Here is a 17,064-nt window from a genome sequence, read left to right as displayed (position 1 = left end):
GACTTCGACTTCTCCCCGTGCGTTTTTAGGTCGAAGGCATTATATAGTCCGAAGGAGGGCGTCGGAGGCCGGCCGAGGGGGCCACACCATAGGGCCGCGCGGGCCCCCCTAGGCCGCGCCGCCTTATGGTGTGGGGCCCTCGGGCCTCCACCTTACTTGTCCTTCTGGCTCCGTCGCATTACGGGAAAATAGGGCCTTCGCATAAATTTCGAGGATTTTCCCGAAAGTTGGATTTCTGCACAAAAACGAGACACTGTAACGATTCTCAATAAAACAGCGTTAGTCCGTGTTAGTTGTATCCAAAATACACAAATTAGAGGCAAAACAATAGCAAAAGTGTTCGGGAAAGTAGATACGTTTTGGACGTATCAACTCCCCCCAAGCTTAGCTTATTGCTTGTCCTCAAGCAATTCAGTTAACAACTGAGCGATAAAAGAACTTTCACGAACACATTTGCTCATATGATGTATATATTTTCATGCTATGGCTAATACTTAAACAGTTCATAATGAGATACATGCAAATAAGATCATCTAACAGCTATGTCAATCATGGAGAGGTACCAACAATTAATAATAAGCATCATGAATCATGTATATAAGCAGGATTGCAATGTTCATAAGAGAGTATGATAAAGTGGTATCTCGCTTGCCCGTATTTGATCGGCAAAACATAAATGCCCAGGCACCTCTGGAGTTCATAGAAAGACTAGAAGTAGTGATTGTCAAAGATAAAAGCATCAAAGTTATCGGAAATAACTTTGTACACGCAGGTATGGGTGAGGAAGTTATCGGTACCGTTCAGAGCAACACATTGCTTTGAGATATGGAGAAAAGAAAAGGTGTAGTTCCTTGCATTTTCTCACAGCTGTGGCAGAACCGTGAGACACGGAAAGGCAGGCAGGCGTGGAGATTCCCTGGATAGCAGGCATGCACACGGGATTCCCGGGGCATCCTTTTCTCCGTATCATCTCTTTCTCTTTCCTGCATCCTCTCTCTAAGAGCAAGTACAATAAGATCTAGTCAGCTAGCTACAAGGATTAAAATAATATATTTGTGTCTAGTTGGAGGAAAGAGAAGAGGAGAGAGAATGTGAGTGGACTCTTATGCAAGAGCTAGCTCTAGCACGTGCTCCTAGGTAAGGTGTGTGAATGAAAGGTGGGTCATCCATTAAAAAAGTAGTACATTGTTATAGCCAACTATTGTACTTGTTAGTTACATGTTGACTATAGATGACATGGCATCTTGCTTATAGCCAACAACCGGCTATACTATTGGAGTTGCTCTAACGACTACTCCAACATCGTCTCCTTTCTTGCTTCTCGCGCCTACCTCCATTGTTGCCCTCGCTTCTCTGCACTGGACCACTGGTGATGTCAGCCGAGCCTCGCTTCGTAGCTGCGGCTGATCTGGCCATACATAGACTTAGCTAAATTCCAGGAACATTTTCTCTCCCCAGGCATATCGCATCCCTCTTGACAAAATCCGTCTTCCTCCCGAGTCCCGTGCGCTCCCCTATTGCTCTTCCTCACTCGGCAGCACACATGCAGACCTGACCAGGTGGCGTCGGCTCAGCACCTCGACGTAGCCATCGACATCTCTATCAGCTTCGTTGGCAAGCCAGAATGAGTATCGGCGACGGCGGCCTCCAAATCCATGTCGTTGCCGCGGAGCTCACCGAGCTTTCTCCTCCGCTCCGCCATGGAATTTCTTGCAGGGGTGCACACGCAGCCGCGCAGGGGAGGCTGCTACACAAGTCTCGGCAGCTAGCCATATATAGGTTCAGTTCCTCACGCCATTGTGCATCCCTCTTCATTTGCTTCTTGCCAACAGGCGAGTTCATCTTCGCTCTCCTTCCAGTGCTCCGTTCTGCTGTTGCGCGAGCTGACGTAGCTATGGTTTTGTTTATATGTGGAAAATGGCAAATCCACTGCAAGTTCAGCTGTATCTTTTCGCCCTCTCAGCCCAAGTTTACGGTCGTGCCGCAATTAGATTCTGTACAATGGAACACTTTGGACACACCCATCATTTCTGTCCAGTATCAATAACAGAGTAGGAATTTCAACAATAATTTTAGGATTCTCAAAGTGAATGGCTGCACTGTAAAACAGATAGCTCGGCAGAAGATGCAAACAATTTTTCCCAGCTGTTCCTCTCTGGTTGTTGCTCGGGCAATATGAAACACTACAGAATGTGTTCCTCCCGCGCGCGCCCGCGCGGCAGCGCCCCCGGCCGGCCAGGCCGGCTCTCGCGCGCCTTCACCATCCTGCTCGCCGCCCGCTGCACCTCCGCCTGGTCGGCGCTCCATGTCCTGCCTCGCATCACCGCGAGCGTCCTGGCTGGCCGGCTGCCGCGCCCGCCGACTCCTCCGCGCCGTCCGCCTGCGCCGTATCAGACCACCGGCTGTTCCCTCTGCGTGCTCAGCCGCCCGCGTCCGCCGGTCACCGGCTTCCGGCCGACCGCGCCTCACACGCTCCGGCTCCTCCTCGCCCGGCCAACTACCTTCCCCGCCCAGCTGCGCGCCGCTCGCTTGCCGCGCCGTCGGCTGCCGCGCGCCCGCTCTACGCGCGCGTCGGCTCTGCCTCTGCCGGCTGCACCTCGCCGTGGCCGGCCAGTCCAATCGCTAGTCTCGCTCGGTCCAGAGAAGGGGGAGCGAAGCGGAGAGGGCGGAAGAGCGGAGTAGGCACGTCGGCGGCGGCGACAGGCCGAGAGAGGATTTGGGGTGAGAAATTTTGAAGGGGAAGATGGGCAATGGTGACGGGCGACAGTCGCTCTGGTCTGGGACAGAATCTTCGTGTCGAGCGGAGCAAAGCCAGGGAAAAGCAAATGATATCCATACCTGCGTGTACGCAAATGATATCCTCCTCTATCCTTATTTCGGATCTCAAAGCAACCTGTTGTTATGAATGGTACAGATTACTTCCTTACCCATACCTGCGTGTACAAAATCCACACTCATCAAAGTTATACCACAATCAATCATATTTTGAGACAAGCATATCTATTATATATTAAAAGTATACTAGCAAAGTGCCCGCGCGTTGCCGCTAATCTTTTACTCTCTCCGTTTAAAATTAGTTGTCTCAACTTTATTTAGATATAAATTTTTTGCTAACTAAAATCTATATAAATACATCCGTATGCAGACAAAAGTGAGGAAGTACTTCATGTTTAACACCTTTGTGGCTACCAAGTGTAAGCAGGCTAGATAAAAATCTTTACAATGCTAGTAGCGATCCACATATGATCCACATATGCTTTTGATCACAAGCTAGTAGGTCGTCTGTTGCATTGTGCGTCTCAAAATTTTTTTTTTTTTGGGTCATTAAGTTGGGCCCACTTACAGCTGTAGCGGACTTAAGTTGGTGTGTCCACAGCGATTAAAACAACACTTTTGTCTTAAGGTCCTTGGTGTCGTAGAGATAGCACCAGCACGCCACACATCGAGTAGGAAAAAAGAATCCCCATCATTATCTATCTTCTTCCTCCATCTTCTCAAAATCCTCCATCACACAACGGCTTCCATGGAGCAGCTGCGAGGCGTCTGGGTCTAGGACACGGCCGCTCGATGCTGACCAAGCGAGGCGACGATGGCGTGGAGGCGGCTGGCCAGCGGCACGGCGGCGACGCATCTCCGGCGGGGCGTCTCCTCCCCGCCATTCGCTGCCCCCTCCCGCGCCTTCTCCGCCGCCAACCCTACCCGTGAGTTCCTCGTTTCCACGACCACTCCGCTCCTTTGATCGGCCCCCTATCCGCTGCGCTGATGCCTTCGAGCGACTCCCCCACCAGTTCTCGGCAGGAAAGCGCTGCAGGGCATTCGGTCGCGGTGTTCGAGATCGGCCCCCGCGTTTCAAGCTGGCGCCCCCGGGCTGGGAGCTCTGCTGGCGACCAGGGTGTCTTCCGGAGCTCGTCCGAAGCTGCCAGGTAGCCTTAGGAGTTCAGATGCCTTGCTTTCGTTGTGACTGGCTGCCACATTGTTTTCCAGATGCGAACCAGTTTTGGGGGGTTCTCCTTGTATCTGTCCCAAATGCCATGTCAACTGTCAAATACCCATGTTTTGGTCTACAGTGCCAGTTGAAGAGTATTGCATTTACTGAGTGTAGCTATTGTTTCAGGTCTCCTGAAGGCATTTGGGACAGGCGGCTCCGCCATTGCTGTGATGATTTATCCAAGAGAGGTTGCTCAGGCAGCAGGTAAGATTTTGTCCCTGACACCAGGCACATTACAAATGTATGTTTTTCATCTAGTGCTTTACAGGAAAAAACGTTTGATGTATTTTCCTGAGAGGATTGTTCTTTTTCCCAGCATACTTAGCTCAATCGTTTGTATGATCTGGTAGTTGACTGTGCATTAGACCGGACGTGGTTATGCTGATACAAGTCCTATAATCAATTTCATTTATGTTTTTCCTCGAAGAAGTTCATTTAAGGTGTGACAGATTTGGTGCTAGCTGCAAATCTATAATATCTAAATAGGAGCGACCCACTAAGTTGAATTCTCTTTACATGCAAGCATGCCACATCACCTCCCATGCAGCTATGCGACATTGGTTACTTTATTTTTTTACACTCTCAGTTTTGTAGTAACATGATCTTCCTTCGGAATAATCTTCTCCATAGTCTGCAGCCTCCCGTTCACCTCCTTGCCTCCCTTCTTTAACTTACAGTCCCCTCTACTATCTCAACTGGTGAGTGCTGACCCCGCAACCTGCATGAATGATCAGCCGTTGAGTGGCCATAAACTAATTCTTAGCCGCATGGGAGCTCCTAGCTTCCCATTCCCTATTTATTCCGGTTAGCAAGATAACATCAGATAAATCCAACATCATGTATAAATTCTCACTTTCCAAGCATGTGTGTCAGTGTGAGCCCCTCTCTTTCTTTGCACTCCTCATGGCTACTCGCCTGCAGATGAAGTGCAAAGGAGTTAGCGATGACATCAGATAAATCCAACATCATATATAAATCCTCACTTTCCAAGCATGTGTGTCAGTGTGAGCCCCTCTCTTTCTTTGCACTCCTCATGGCTACTCGCCTGCAGATGAAGTGCAAAGGAGTTAGCGATGACCAAGCATTAGAATAGGATGATAGTAGTACAACTGACTACATATATATCTTTCTCTAGCTGGTAGAAGTGGTTTGGCAATCGTGAAGGTATCTGTGTCTAGGAGAAGGAGGCTGCAGCTGCGGAAGTGCAGCGAGGCATTAGTTAACTTTTTGTGTAATCATATTCTTTTTGTTCGTTTTTGCTTACCAGTGTAGACTGTAGAGACTCTATCTGTGATTTTCTGTATTTCTTTTTCGTGAATTTTCTGGTTAAACATGATCAAGTGTGGATGTGTTTTCCTGTTTTCAGGTTTTACTTTCTAGCTGATCGTCCCAGCAAAGACCTGCTAGCTATTCAATATAAAATAAGCTGATCTGTTTGTATTCTTTCTAAAACGAAAAGAGAAACTATTTGGTGCTGACCTTCTCCATTCACATGTTCTGTTAACTCTCCCGCTGCTTTGGAGGGAGGTTTGATGGCACAACCATCCGACCAATCAAAAGGCGGTGTTGAACCGGGTTGCCATGTGAGACTCGACATTGAAAGTTTACTGGAAATTTGTTTTTTGCCGACTAAATAGCTAAACGTACTTGCTAATAGTAATCCTACAGTTTGGTTGATCCTTTTCGACTGCTGTCAAAACAAAATCTACATTTTGCAATGGTTCCAATCCTATGATTGTGCTTGCCAACCGTGAGATGTTGAATATATGAATGAGATGATCTAGCTCCTGTATATGTACTTTCCGAGAAAACCCTTCATGCCCATCTTATATGCAGCTGAAGATCTATATGGCCTGCTTATAAAATCCAGAATATTTATCCTAATTCAATTTACTAAATAATATTTACTATAAATTCCGTAGCAACGCGCGGGGCATTATCTAGTACTCCAAATGCCTGTCACCATTACAATCCTAATGCACGCTCTTTTTTTTTTATTTCGTCGCAAATGCAGTCGGCGCTGCATCGGCACAATTGGTGCAGAGCGGCCGGACCTCCTCAAATCCAGTTCTGTAAATGGCGCAGAAACCATGGGTAGGTTGTACTTGAGAGCCGGACGGGAGAATGGGACACAACAAGATTGATACTCCTTGATTTTTATTAGTTATTATCCTGAATGATGAAGGCTCTCTCTCAACACATATTTGTTAAATTGTTACCCTTCGTTGCTGAGCATGAAATAGGCAAATGCAATATGCATTTCACACAGGCTAAGCTCTTTACACTTCCTCTCCAGGTCCAAGTCAAGTGGTGTCTTTATTGACCTGTATCGACTGCATGGCGCATCTGTTCTGTGAACACAGTCTGTTGTTATGTATGTGATGATGGAACTGCTGATTTTTGACCCGAGGCACGGATGATAGCTGAAGCATAAAACATAATTTTTTTCTGCCCATTTTCTTGTATTGAAGTACATGGAAGGTCTACAGTTTATATTGATATTCCTGTTCTTGTTGTCGTTGCCTGCCATCAAGAAGAAAATAGTAGGTTGTGATTCTAAAATGGCATTAAATGGTCTACCCTTTAATATTTTTTTGTGTCATCACAAATATCTCAGGTGTAAAACATAAAATGCACATAAATATTCATTTAATAAAAAAATCAAATATGTTAGCACCTATTACACTTAGAAGATATAATAACCATGAAGGAATCTGCTAAAATTTGGTCCATCGAATTCAAGTGTTAAGGACATCCTTGTAGACTATGTTCAATGTGCTTGTTACTAAGGACTCGGTTCTTTTTCGTTTCTTCGAATTCTTGGTTTTGTCCTTCTCGTCATCCTTGATGGCGAGGATCTTGATGTTACTTTTCGCGGTGGCTCTGGACAAGGCGACGTAGAGCTGGCCATGAGAGAACACTGGCTCCGGTAGGTACACGCCTACGGTTGGGATGGTCTGCCCTTGTGCCTTGTTGATTGTCATGGCAAAGCTGAGCCTGATGGGGAACTGCTTCCTCTTGAATCTGAACGGAAACATGTCATTGTCGGATGGGCATAAAGGTATCCGAGGAAGAAACACCCTCTCTCCTGCGTGCTGCCCCACGACGATCTCTGCGTCGATGGCGTTACTCTGGAACCCACGGACCACAAGCCTTGTGCCATTACATAGCCCGTTAGCCGGGTCAAGGTTCCTCAACAGTATAACGGGGCAATTTATCTTCAGTTTAAGCTCGTGCGGGGGAAGCCCATTAGGAGTTAGGTCATTCAGGAACTCTTGAGGATAGTAGCTGTGTGGATCGTCCTCCGCACTATCGAAGCTATAGTAGATCCTCTCCTCGCCCTGGAAACGCTCAATCATGTGCATGTTTATTCCATCGACGTTGTCATTCCTTGTGGAGAGGATAGCTCGAGAAGTCATGTAATTAGGATTGTCCATGTTGTGGTCTAGGGCAGGGAACACATGGTCGATCAGCTTCTTTATATCAGCTGCGTTGTCACCTGTAGACGAGACGCATATATCTTTCGGAAGCCGGATGTTTCCGTCCTCATCAGTTTCCTCAGTGCCATTACCTACCCTTAGGAGGTAATCCGCGAACCACTCGTCGCTTTGCGCCCTCATGTTCTTGACAAGCCTTAGTTGGCGCATGCCCTTCCAGAGGTTTGAACTCCGTAGACTTGCGTCGATTATCTGACCTCGTGACCCTTTCCTCACTACAGGAAGCACCTGCCTAAAGTCCCCACCGAACACAATAGTCTTGCCCCCGAAAGGTCGGTTTGGGCATTCCATGATGTCACGCATGCTTCTGTCCAATGCCTCAATTGCCTGCCGTTTTGTCATGGTTGCCTCATCCCATAGTATGAGCGAAGCCATCCTCAAGAGCTTGGCTGTCCCACTCTGCTTAGTGAAGCTGCATGATTTTCCTTCTTCAAGGTTTAGTGGGATTTTGAACCTCGAGTGGGTTGTCCTACCTCCTGGCATGATGGAAGCGGCGACTCCTGATGTTGCTGTGGCCAACGCGATCTTTCTCTCACTCCGAACCCTAGCGAGCAATGCCCTATAAAGGTAGGTCTTCCCTGTGCCTCCTGGGCCATCCACGAAGAATACGCCCCCATCTCCGCCATCAACTGCTGCTAGTATCTAATCGTAGGCAAGCCTCTGCTCGTGGTTTAGTGAGGTCGCTAGAGAAGCGTCTTCCTTGTCTACCTGGATATTTGTTTCCTCGATGACCTCCCTGACCTCTCCATCTGTGTTGTCGTAGCTCTCGTCGATGTCTGGGAGAGGGAACGACTTTATGTCTTTGCCCATGGACTGCAACATGCCCCTGATATCAAGTAACACCTTCTGCTCCACAACTTTTGGGCATGTGTGCTTGCGCCGGTAGTCGTCAGACATCGCCTCAAGATGCCTATCCCAAAGACCGTGCACATCTCCAGGCTCGCAAAATACTAAGATCGTTGCGAAGAGCCTCCTTAGTGAGGCTGGCATGGCGAACTGCTCTGACTCGGTAAGACACTCGTCGAGCGTGTTGTCGGCCTCGATGAGACCCCTCCTCTCGGCGGCCTCACGAAAGTTATCACATAGCACACCGTCCACTGTTTTGAGATCTTTGAATGACCTTGAGCCTGGTACGTGGTTTAGTAGCACCCTCAGAAAGTACCGATCCCCCTCAGCAGGATGGGCAGACACAATCCGGCCTACTTGTTGACCCTTGTCCCTTTTCTTCCAGTATTTTGCTTTTTGCCATGTGAAGCTTCTCGGAAAATCTTTGTAAAGAATATCCCGAGCCCATGCGTGCTCCTGGTTAGCCATGAAATACTCAGTCAGCATGGATGGGGTCTCTCGGGCGGCGACGTCCTTTAGGTTGTCTCCTGCTTTGAACGTGACCATTTGCATATTTTCGAGATGAAGCGGAAGTGGTAGGACCGATGGGTGGTTCTCGCATAGCTTGAAGCCGAATATCCTCCACATGGCCTCCGGCGGAGTAACCCACCTTGCGTCAACGAATCTCTTGATCTCATCTATGTTACCATCGGCGTCGGGCTTCTCGATATTGAACGAAGTCTGATCGTGGCCCTTGTATACGTACTTATATAGGTACTTGACGGCCTTTATGCTAGAGCACACCTCCACGTTGATGTGGCAGTCAAACATCCGCAAGAGGTAGGGGTTGTAAGGCACAACCCATCTGTTGTCTAGCATCTGGCCTCGGACATTCGCACAACAACCGTCCTTCCGTCTCCGATAAATGGGTTATGAGTCCTTCCCCTGTACGGTGGTTTCGTTGAATTCCCGCGGGTACCTACACTTGCACGACCCATCTTGCATGCACACGTTGTTTGGCTTGAGGACACCGCATGGGCCGTGCATCATATGCTTCACGACTATGGCGTATAGCTCGGGGTACTTATTCTTGTCCGGGAGCTCGGCGGATATGACGCGGTCGTATTGCTCTGGCACAATAAGCTTATATTTTGAGTCCATGATCAACAGGAAATGGGCGTGCGGGAGGCCCCTCTTCTGGAACTCAACCACGTAGACGTAGGCCTTCACAACGCCCAAAATATGCTTCTTGGTCAGCATCTCTTTCATCATCTCGAGCTTGGCCCTAAACACTCGGACCACAATGTCTGGTCGGTCCTGAGGGGTTTGTCCTGGAAGTAGTGCATCATGTATCTCCTGCCAGTTAGGGTTGCAGGTCATCGTCAAGAAGATGTCAGGCTTGCCGTACGTCTGGACCAACGCCATGGCGTCCATATGTCTACGCTTCATGTCTCGGAAGCCCCCTTGGAACTTCCACGGGAGAACAATCCTTGTTCCAACAGTGCTTGCACGAGTCTCTCCGGCCGTGATGCTATCCACAATTCCTTTATATAGATCCGCACGTATCTCCGGCTGGTGGTCCCTGAACCAACTCAGCCTGCATCCCTCAATCTTTATGTACATGTCGACTGCAAACTGTTGGAACAGACGCCCGCCATGTAGTATGGGGTTGAATATAGCTGGACGCGTCTGTAGTCGGTAACAGTAGTAGTCCCTAACGGAGACGCATATATGGCCACCTCCATCTGTGTGAAAGACATAAAAACAAGGTTAGGCAAAATAGGAGAAAGATAGACAGAAAATGCAGAAGTGTCTTGAACAGCTGAACCTTCGTCGTCACGGTCCTCTCTTGACTTTTGCGCAACGTTCCAAGGCGTATCACGTTTAGGAAGATTTGGATGCCAGCCGAGCTCCCCTTTTGGGAAAAAGAGGGGGTACGAGAGCGGGTCATAGCATCCTTGTGTGGCCTGTATACTATGTCTCTCGTTGTTGTCACCGTAGAGGATAATACTGCGCTTGAATCTATTTGCCAGGTCGCTCCCCTCAACCCAGATCGCAGCCACCTCGGATGACAACGGTAAATTATATCTCCGTTGGTCAAGCTTGTTGTCGGTGTTCAGTTCTATACGGTAGTTCTCGAGGTTGTCCTTGTAGGCGCCCAAACTCCTAAACTGCTCGGAGTAGGGGTTTCCTCTTAGTATGTCCACAACCTTCCTCACGACCTCTTGGTCCAAATCCTTGGTGGCTTCCTTGCGATGGATTAGGCTGGGATCATCATCGTAGAAGTAGAGTTGTAGATGTTCCGGGCGAGAGTTTGGCCCGAACGAATGCATGTTGTGGTACAATTTGCCTTGCGCCCGGAATGTGTACACCCCAGACCTCATGTTGGTGCAGCTGTTGTCTAGGCTGACACCAAGAGTTGTGAATGAGAAGTGGCCGTTGAAGAATCGTATGCTCTCCCGAAAATGCCGAGAGTCCGCATCCGCGCTAGACCATAGCCTCATGAGCTCCGGGATAGGCTCTGGTTCAGCTAGCTTGATAGTTCCATTTCGACAACAGAAACCGTCGGTCTCACGCTCGAACTTCTTGGCATTACAGTGTTCGCAGTCCGGTTCTGGCTTCAGAATGTACGTACTGTCTGGTAGGTTCGAGTACACGAAGTCAAAAGGATCGATAGATTTCGCACCATATGTGTCAGTCGATATATCTAGGTCCATGTCATCATCATCGTAACCTACATGCATATGATGTAACATCAGTATGGTCATATTACATCGTAGTAGAGGACCAGTGGAAAGGTTGGCTACCTTCAGGATCAAACGTGTAGTACTCGCTGTCCGTGAGGTCGTCGAGGATGGCATTCTTGTCCATGATACGGGTAAGAAAGGCATCGATGTCACCTACAACATAGTCTAGTCATTAAGTTTGATGCTTTAATGTGCCCATGCATAAAAGGAGTAAAGATGGGTATGTTACCGTCGGTCCCAATGGTATACACAGGTGTGTTCATTGAAGGGGATGCGGGAGGTGAACCACCTTTGTTGAGTGAAGCACGAGCACTCACTAATGGGTTGAGAGTTATATCTGGTCGCTGCATTGCGATGGATTCGGCGCATGGAGTGTCACGCTTAGCAGCGGCATTTGCCTTGCGTCGAGCCAGCATCGTTTGCCTTTGTTCTCCAGTTATTCTATGTCGATGTGCTCTTCGATGTACATTGATGGCTTCTGTTTTTTCAGTTGTTAGATTTTGCCTACTCTCTCTTCGGCGAGCATTCTCTTGTTGCCGCTCAGTAGTTGTTAACACTCGCCTATTGGCGCGTCTACGTGCATTAAGCTCCTGCCTCTCCTCAAGAGTTAGACTCTGCCGATGAGCTCTTTGACGATCACGTGATGCCTGTCGCCTTTTAGCTCGTATATCACCTACTCAGAAGTAATTACTGATTGGTATTTAAATATCACATACATGTAGATTTTAATAATAAGTCTATACCGTTTGCGCTATCTCCAATCTCCGGAGCTGTTGCGAGTGTGCCCGTTTGTTGACGTGCCATCTTACAGACCTAATGCTTCTTCTGGTAGGGAGCCTGTGCTGCACTAAGATAAAACCACACTCACGTACTGCTTGCTATTGTACTTTTCTGTCCTGAAAGTAAAGTTGTTCTTAGTAACTTATTTTGGCAGATTCGGTCTAGCTCTACAATCTTTTGGCGGATTCGGTCTAACTTATGCCTGTGCACATATTTGGTCAAAAAGTAAAGTAGTAGTAACTTATTTCAGCAGTCAGTCCAGTTCTACAATTTTTATAGCTTAAAGTTTTTTCTATGATAGAGCAGACAATCAGAAGAACAAGAGGATGCAAAGGAAGATGTCCTGAAGAGGATAAGAAGATTACCGGAGCCACGTTGTTCGGCAACACGACCGTGTAGATCTGTGTATGAGTGTGACCTAGGTTGTCCGCAGAAGCAGGCCGGAGTTGTGTTTTTTGGTGGTTTCATCGTTTGTGCTTTGTTTAAATAGCAGGCGTTTCCTTTGTTCGACTCTGTATTCTGATAGGTATTCTGTAACCGAGTAGGAAATTGAGTCGGAAGATTTGTAGGAAACTGAGTCGTAGAAGCTTTGTAGGAAACTGAGTCGTATTTTTTTTCTATCTAACAGGTATTTTGTAACCAAGTAGTAAATTGAGTCGGAAGCTTTTTTCGTTGGTTCGTTGTTTATAGATGGACCACGGAGGCAAAACAACTCAAGGACTCTCTACGTTTTCCTTTTCTTCCTCGGGTAAGACTCTATCCAGGTAACCACGTATGTGGTGTGTTTTAGTTCGGCTAGCGGGCAGCGAGACGTTTCTTGACGTACAGGTTGCTGTGACCAACGCGGAAACGACCACCTGGGGCGATGCGTTTTTGACGTATACAAAGGAAACTACGGACGGACAAGGCTTGACTTCGGTGCCTTAGTCTCGTTTTGGAACTTCAGGCCCACAAAATAATAGGCCCATGTGTGACACCAGGCAGCCACCTATTGCAATTTAATAGTAAAGATTACGGGCTCACCAGAAATTAGAGAATTCATTAGAAAATCCCACAATAATCAGAAATATCTGGCCATCGATTGAACTAGCCAGGTAATCAGAACCAATGGATCTCTGTAATAATCAATTCACATTGAAAATCAAAATAATTACCCACCTATGCCCTACATTAATTATTTGCCATACCCCTTCGATCATGTCTAGAAAGCAACTCCACGGTGGAAAACCCTAGAAAGAAATAAGGATACATACTCCCCCGCATCTCTTCACGCACGCCGCCACCTTCAAGTTCTCTCAATGCCCTCGGCCGGCCGGCTTGCAAAGCGTTATGACTCTACCCGGTGCATGCAGATCTCATGTTTCAAACTTAACTGGTGCATGGATCCCAATACTAAGGAGGCAAGAATCTAGGTACTGATCAGATCGATTGAAGATTATCCTTGCATACAGTAGTTTTTTTTATATAGAAGTTGCATACAGGATACAGTTGCTACAAGATTCGGAGATCTGAATTATGGTCACACCTAGGAGCGAGCTGTGTAATTGAGTCTGGTCACTTCTTCCTGATTGCTCATGCTGCCGTTATTGATCAACAGTCATGGCAACGAGCTTAATTTGGTACATCAAAAAGTTCAGCCGGCCATAGTCAGAGGTACGTAAGCTGAACTTTTAGTTATGGCCAAGAGCAGCACCCCTCGATGGCACTTCCTCCTTCCAGTTTGACTGGGTTGCTGGCTAATCATCTTATCTCCCGCCAATGTTAAACTGGACCGGCGGCCGGCCATACACCTGAACCAGATCAGGTCGCTCTTCGTGGCACCGGTGGAGGTCGTGGAAAACTAAATCAACCGCGTTACACAGCAGCCAGCCGGCTGGATGGCGTGAACTGAATCAGGTTACTCTCCATAGCACGCTCTGCTCCGTTTGCCCGCCGCCATACGCCACGCGTGAACCATATATTATATGGACTAGCGAAGGTGATGGACTGGATAAGATCACTACTATAGATTATATGGAGAGAGGATTAGAGGCTTCCTACGCCTCCCTGCATTACCAGGCAGTCCGGTGCTATCAACAACAAGAAGTATGGTTCCTTCGCCATGCATGGTCAAGTAGCTGGATGCATTCATATGCATATGCATTCGTACGATCGGACTGAATCAATGGAACTAGCAAACAAGCAAACATATCAGACCATGAGCCCATGTACACAATCCACGACCAACAGCGAATCAAATGGTTTTTTTTCGTCATGTTCAGCGACATACATGAACCACACTCTCATTGTAATACTTTTGTGACAACTTAATCAATCGTAAGTTGGTTTAATTCTCCAAATCTTTAGATGGAGGAATTTCATATACTTCCGTCATCTATATCAGCACATCACTTTGCATAGACTTGATTATATAGGTTTGCAGATGCGATACATCCTATTCAGAAATTCTTGTCGCTTTGGAGTTCTGCATGGTCTCCTAAATGCAAGTTTGGTTGTTGGTTTTCACATGAAGATGTTGAAAATCTTTTTTATAAAATTTCATTGCTATTTATGACCAATATATTGATTGTATTTCACCAGTAGATATTTCATAATTTCTATGCATATTGTGTGTCAAATTTGTATTGTCCAACAGTGTTCATTTTAGGATGACATTTATTTATAAACTGATGACGTACAAATTTTTATTTGTATTATTTTGACATATGAGGTTGTTCTGATTAATGGCTAATCATCTTATCCCGACAAAGGCGAAGCCATGCAACCTGAAAAACTTCCGGCCGGTGACGACCGGACTTGCTCTAGAATTTTAACTATGGCGGTTTCCTGAGAAGTTTCAGTTTCCCGCTGGCCATGACCGTACACTGGAGACTTGGCTAATAGATGCAATCTTGGTGTGGTTTCTAGGTCTCTCTTTCAAGTCTGAAATAGCCAGACGAGGTACTCGGCTGCTGGCAACTATATCCTGGAAGTGGCATCCCAGGAGGCACGTGCTGGTCGATAATATCCCGGCGAGCGCAAGGGTCCAGGTAGGTTGATCTGATACTACACTAGCTGAGAAACCATAACTAATAGTCTAATACTGTACAAAAATCAGAGGATCGATATTGGTTCCCCTGATAATGAGATGGCCATAATCCTCACCGGCCGCTACCACAAGTTATAAGCTGCCCAGACCACAATGATTCAGTTGGTTCCCAATGGGTATGTTGCGAATATGCATCTGATGACATGCTATTATTTCTCCCTTTTATGTCGAAAATCTGATTGGATATGACCAAGTTATTCTGACATATTTGTCGCCCATACTTTTATTGCCTCTTTATATTGCATCAATAATCTTGTACATTTCAATTCAACCACATGTAAATAAGGCCAAATAAATAAGAGTTTTATCTAACTTCAGCTGGTACTGTTATCATCAATGTTAATGGTGCTGATCCTCTCTTAGAACTTTGAACATATGCATTAGTTTTATTATAATATTACATATATTCAGCCTTACTCCGTAGTATTATGCTTGGTTCTTGATAACTTTCGTCGATGCTGAACTGCTTTTGTTGCCTATCAAAAAGGTACACATTTTGTTTGTCAGGGTTTGATTATCAGTTAACCTGAATGTATTATTAGTCATGCCGTGGCTCCGCAGTATAGTCGTTATTTAGTTATCGTAAATTTAATGTTATTGTTCATGCATATATCAAAGATTTTTACAAGGGTTGATTGTCTCCCACGTCGGCCACCACATGGCGCCGCCCCTCGTGGCTTTTCTTCTCTCTGATGCTTGAACTACTTAACAGCCCATGTGCGCAACAGTCACTAGCTAGGTTGGGGTTCAGCTATGCCGAGATGTTCTTCTTGCAGTATACCATTTTTTCGATTTCCCATGTGTGCATAAAAGATGATTGCCGAATTTCCACTGCTGGCGTGGATGGTACTGCAAGGTTATGTATGGTAGACCAAATTTCCTCATGCCGTGGAATGGATATGATTTTCCACAGCTCCAACGGCCACAAAACGGTAATTTATAGGCTTTTAAGTCAGATTGCATGAGCTTGAAAAGTAATCAATGGTTGCAGCAACTTTGGTTGTATAACATTTCAAGTTTTTCATTTCTTACCTGGCCTAATTGCATTGCTATAATGGTACTTCTCACATTATTATAGTAGTAAGTTGTTAGTGTGATGTCGTTCAGATTGAAGTACCGTTATTATGGGTTTGGATTAGTTAAATTAGAGGATGGCTGAGCTAGCTAAGTACGTTGCAATATTTAGGCTAATCTATATTAGATATACATGTGCTTTTAAAATACATATTTGAAGTAAATAGCACTTAAAGTATATTATTTTAGTCTTGTCTTCCATTAATAGTTAAGTAATTGGTATATCTTTAATTTGATGGTGCAATAGTCGGTCGTGCTCAGTTTCTATCTGTCGGCTCCGTTGGAGGCTAGACCTTGTCATCCATGCTATTTGTCATGTTTCAAAGACCCTAAAGGGATGAGGATGCAAGAGAAAAATGTTTGGGACCTCACCATCGATAACGTCCAATATTTGTTGTGTCCAGGGGCTTAAATGATGGTTCATACACTGATGCAAAGGCATCATACATGGACATACCATAGGACAAGGAGAAATATCTAGACCTCCACGTGCGTCGATATGTATATTAGATGAATCAATTTCTTTATTCCTATCAAAGGGAGGTAGAAGGAATAGGCAAAAAAGAAGAATTTTAATTGAGATGTATGATTATGGTGCAAATAAATGAAAGTTATTGGTATAGTCGATGATCAATACTACAATTTTTGTAATCACTAATCAAATCTATCGGAGCGAACAATAAATGTTCAAAGTTATACCTTTGTGCGAATATTCTTATAATTACCATATTTTCTTTGTTTTCAAAAGGACAACAAAGTTACGATGATTAAGTGCTTTCAGGAGATATCTTATAGAAATATAAGTATAGATGTCAGAGAAAGTAATTAAAAATAAATACAATATGGTATCTCCATTATACCTATAAAACACCATAAATGTATTCATCAACATGTTAAATGCACAAAAGATGTTGCCCGCGCATGTGCGCGGCCCACTTTGCTAGTTATACTAAGAATGACAGTTGTGCTCTCAAGATAGTGCTCAAAGAAATAATGGAGACACAACATAAAAGTAAAAGATTGACCCTTTGCAGAGGGAAGCAGGGATTAACATGCGCTAGAGCT

At 45.9% G+C, this 17,064-nt stretch overlaps 4 protein-coding genes across 6 annotated transcripts; 1 reads left to right on the top strand and 3 right to left on the bottom strand.

Moving 5' to 3' along the window:
* Nucleotides 1-3,421: 3,421 nt before the first annotated feature.
* On the top strand, nt 3,422-6,502 carry LOC127314848 (uncharacterized). 3 transcript variants are annotated; one of them, XM_051345376.2, is made up of 5 exons: nt 3,422-3,701; nt 3,789-3,923; nt 4,115-4,192; nt 6,003-6,082; nt 6,285-6,502. In XM_051345376.2, exons 1-5 carry the CDS (start codon nt 3,568-3,570, stop codon nt 6,368-6,370), a joined length of 513 nt encoding a protein of 170 aa, XP_051201336.1. In that variant the 5' UTR covers nt 3,422-3,567; the 3' UTR covers nt 6,371-6,502. The 3 variants fall into 3 exon arrangements, with proteins under 3 accessions (XP_051201336.1, XP_051201338.1, XP_051201337.1); XM_051345378.2 differs by lacking the exons at nt 6,003-6,082; nt 6,285-6,502 and adding an exon at nt 5,355-5,431 and having other exon boundaries at nt 3,424-3,701; XM_051345377.2 differs by lacking the exon at nt 6,003-6,082 and having other exon boundaries at nt 3,425-3,701.
* Nucleotides 6,503-6,726: 224 nt separating this feature from the next.
* LOC127315724 (uncharacterized) lies at nt 6,727-7,827 on the bottom strand. Its single transcript, XM_051346188.2, has one exon. The coding sequence runs from the start codon at nt 7,825-7,827 to the stop codon at nt 6,727-6,729; it is 1,101 nt and encodes a 366-aa protein (XP_051202148.2).
* A 300-nt stretch (nt 7,828-8,127) lies between these two features.
* On the bottom strand, nt 8,128-9,189 carry LOC127315723 (uncharacterized). Its single transcript, XM_051346187.1, has one exon. The coding sequence runs from the start codon at nt 9,187-9,189 to the stop codon at nt 8,128-8,130; it is 1,062 nt and encodes a 353-aa protein (XP_051202147.1).
* Nucleotides 9,190-9,240: 51 nt separating this feature from the next.
* Nucleotides 9,241-11,245, bottom strand: LOC127315721 (uncharacterized). The gene is made up of 2 exons (XM_071824113.1): nt 10,139-11,245; nt 9,241-10,055 (listed from the first exon to the last, which is right to left on the bottom strand). Exons 1-2 carry the CDS (start codon nt 11,199-11,201, stop codon nt 9,241-9,243), a joined length of 1,878 nt encoding a protein of 625 aa, XP_071680214.1. The 5' UTR covers nt 11,202-11,245.
* Nucleotides 11,246-17,064: the final 5,819 nt, after the last annotated feature.

This window comes from Lolium perenne, chromosome 7 (assembly GCF_019359855.2).
Source record: "Lolium perenne isolate Kyuss_39 chromosome 7, Kyuss_2.0, whole genome shotgun sequence".
NCBI classification, from domain to species: Eukaryota; Viridiplantae; Streptophyta; class Magnoliopsida; order Poales; family Poaceae; genus Lolium; species Lolium perenne.
Note: the sequence above shows the minus strand (reverse complement) of the source record. Positions and strands in the feature narration are given on the sequence as shown.

Excerpts from the sequence above, each read along its gene's own strand:
- LOC127314848 (XM_051345376.2), top strand. The coding sequence starts at position 3,568 with ATGCTGACCAAGCGAGGCGACGATGGCGTGGAGGCGGCTGGCCAGCGG. Across the intron at positions 3,924-4,114 it reads AGCTCGTCCGAAGCTGCCAG|GTCTCCTGAAGGCATTTGGG; the intron begins GTAGCCTTAGGA and ends CTATTGTTTCAG. Across the intron at positions 4,193-6,002 it reads AGAGGTTGCTCAGGCAGCAG|TCGGCGCTGCATCGGCACAA; the intron begins GTAAGATTTTGT and ends TCGCAAATGCAG.
- LOC127315723 (XM_051346187.1), bottom strand. The coding sequence starts at position 9,189 with ATGCTAGACAACAGATGGGTTGTGCCTTACAACCCCTACCTCTTGCGG.
- LOC127315721 (XM_071824113.1), bottom strand. The coding sequence starts at position 11,201 with ATGCCTTTCTTACCCGTATCATGGACAAGAATGCCATCCTCGACGACC. Across the intron at positions 10,056-10,138 it reads AGAGGACCGTGACGACGAAG|ATGGAGGTGGCCATATATGC; the intron begins GTTCAGCTGTTC and ends TCTTTCACACAG.
- LOC127315724 (XM_051346188.2), bottom strand. The coding sequence starts at position 7,827 with ATGACAAAACGGCAGGCAATTGAGGCATTGGACAGAAGCATGCGTGAC.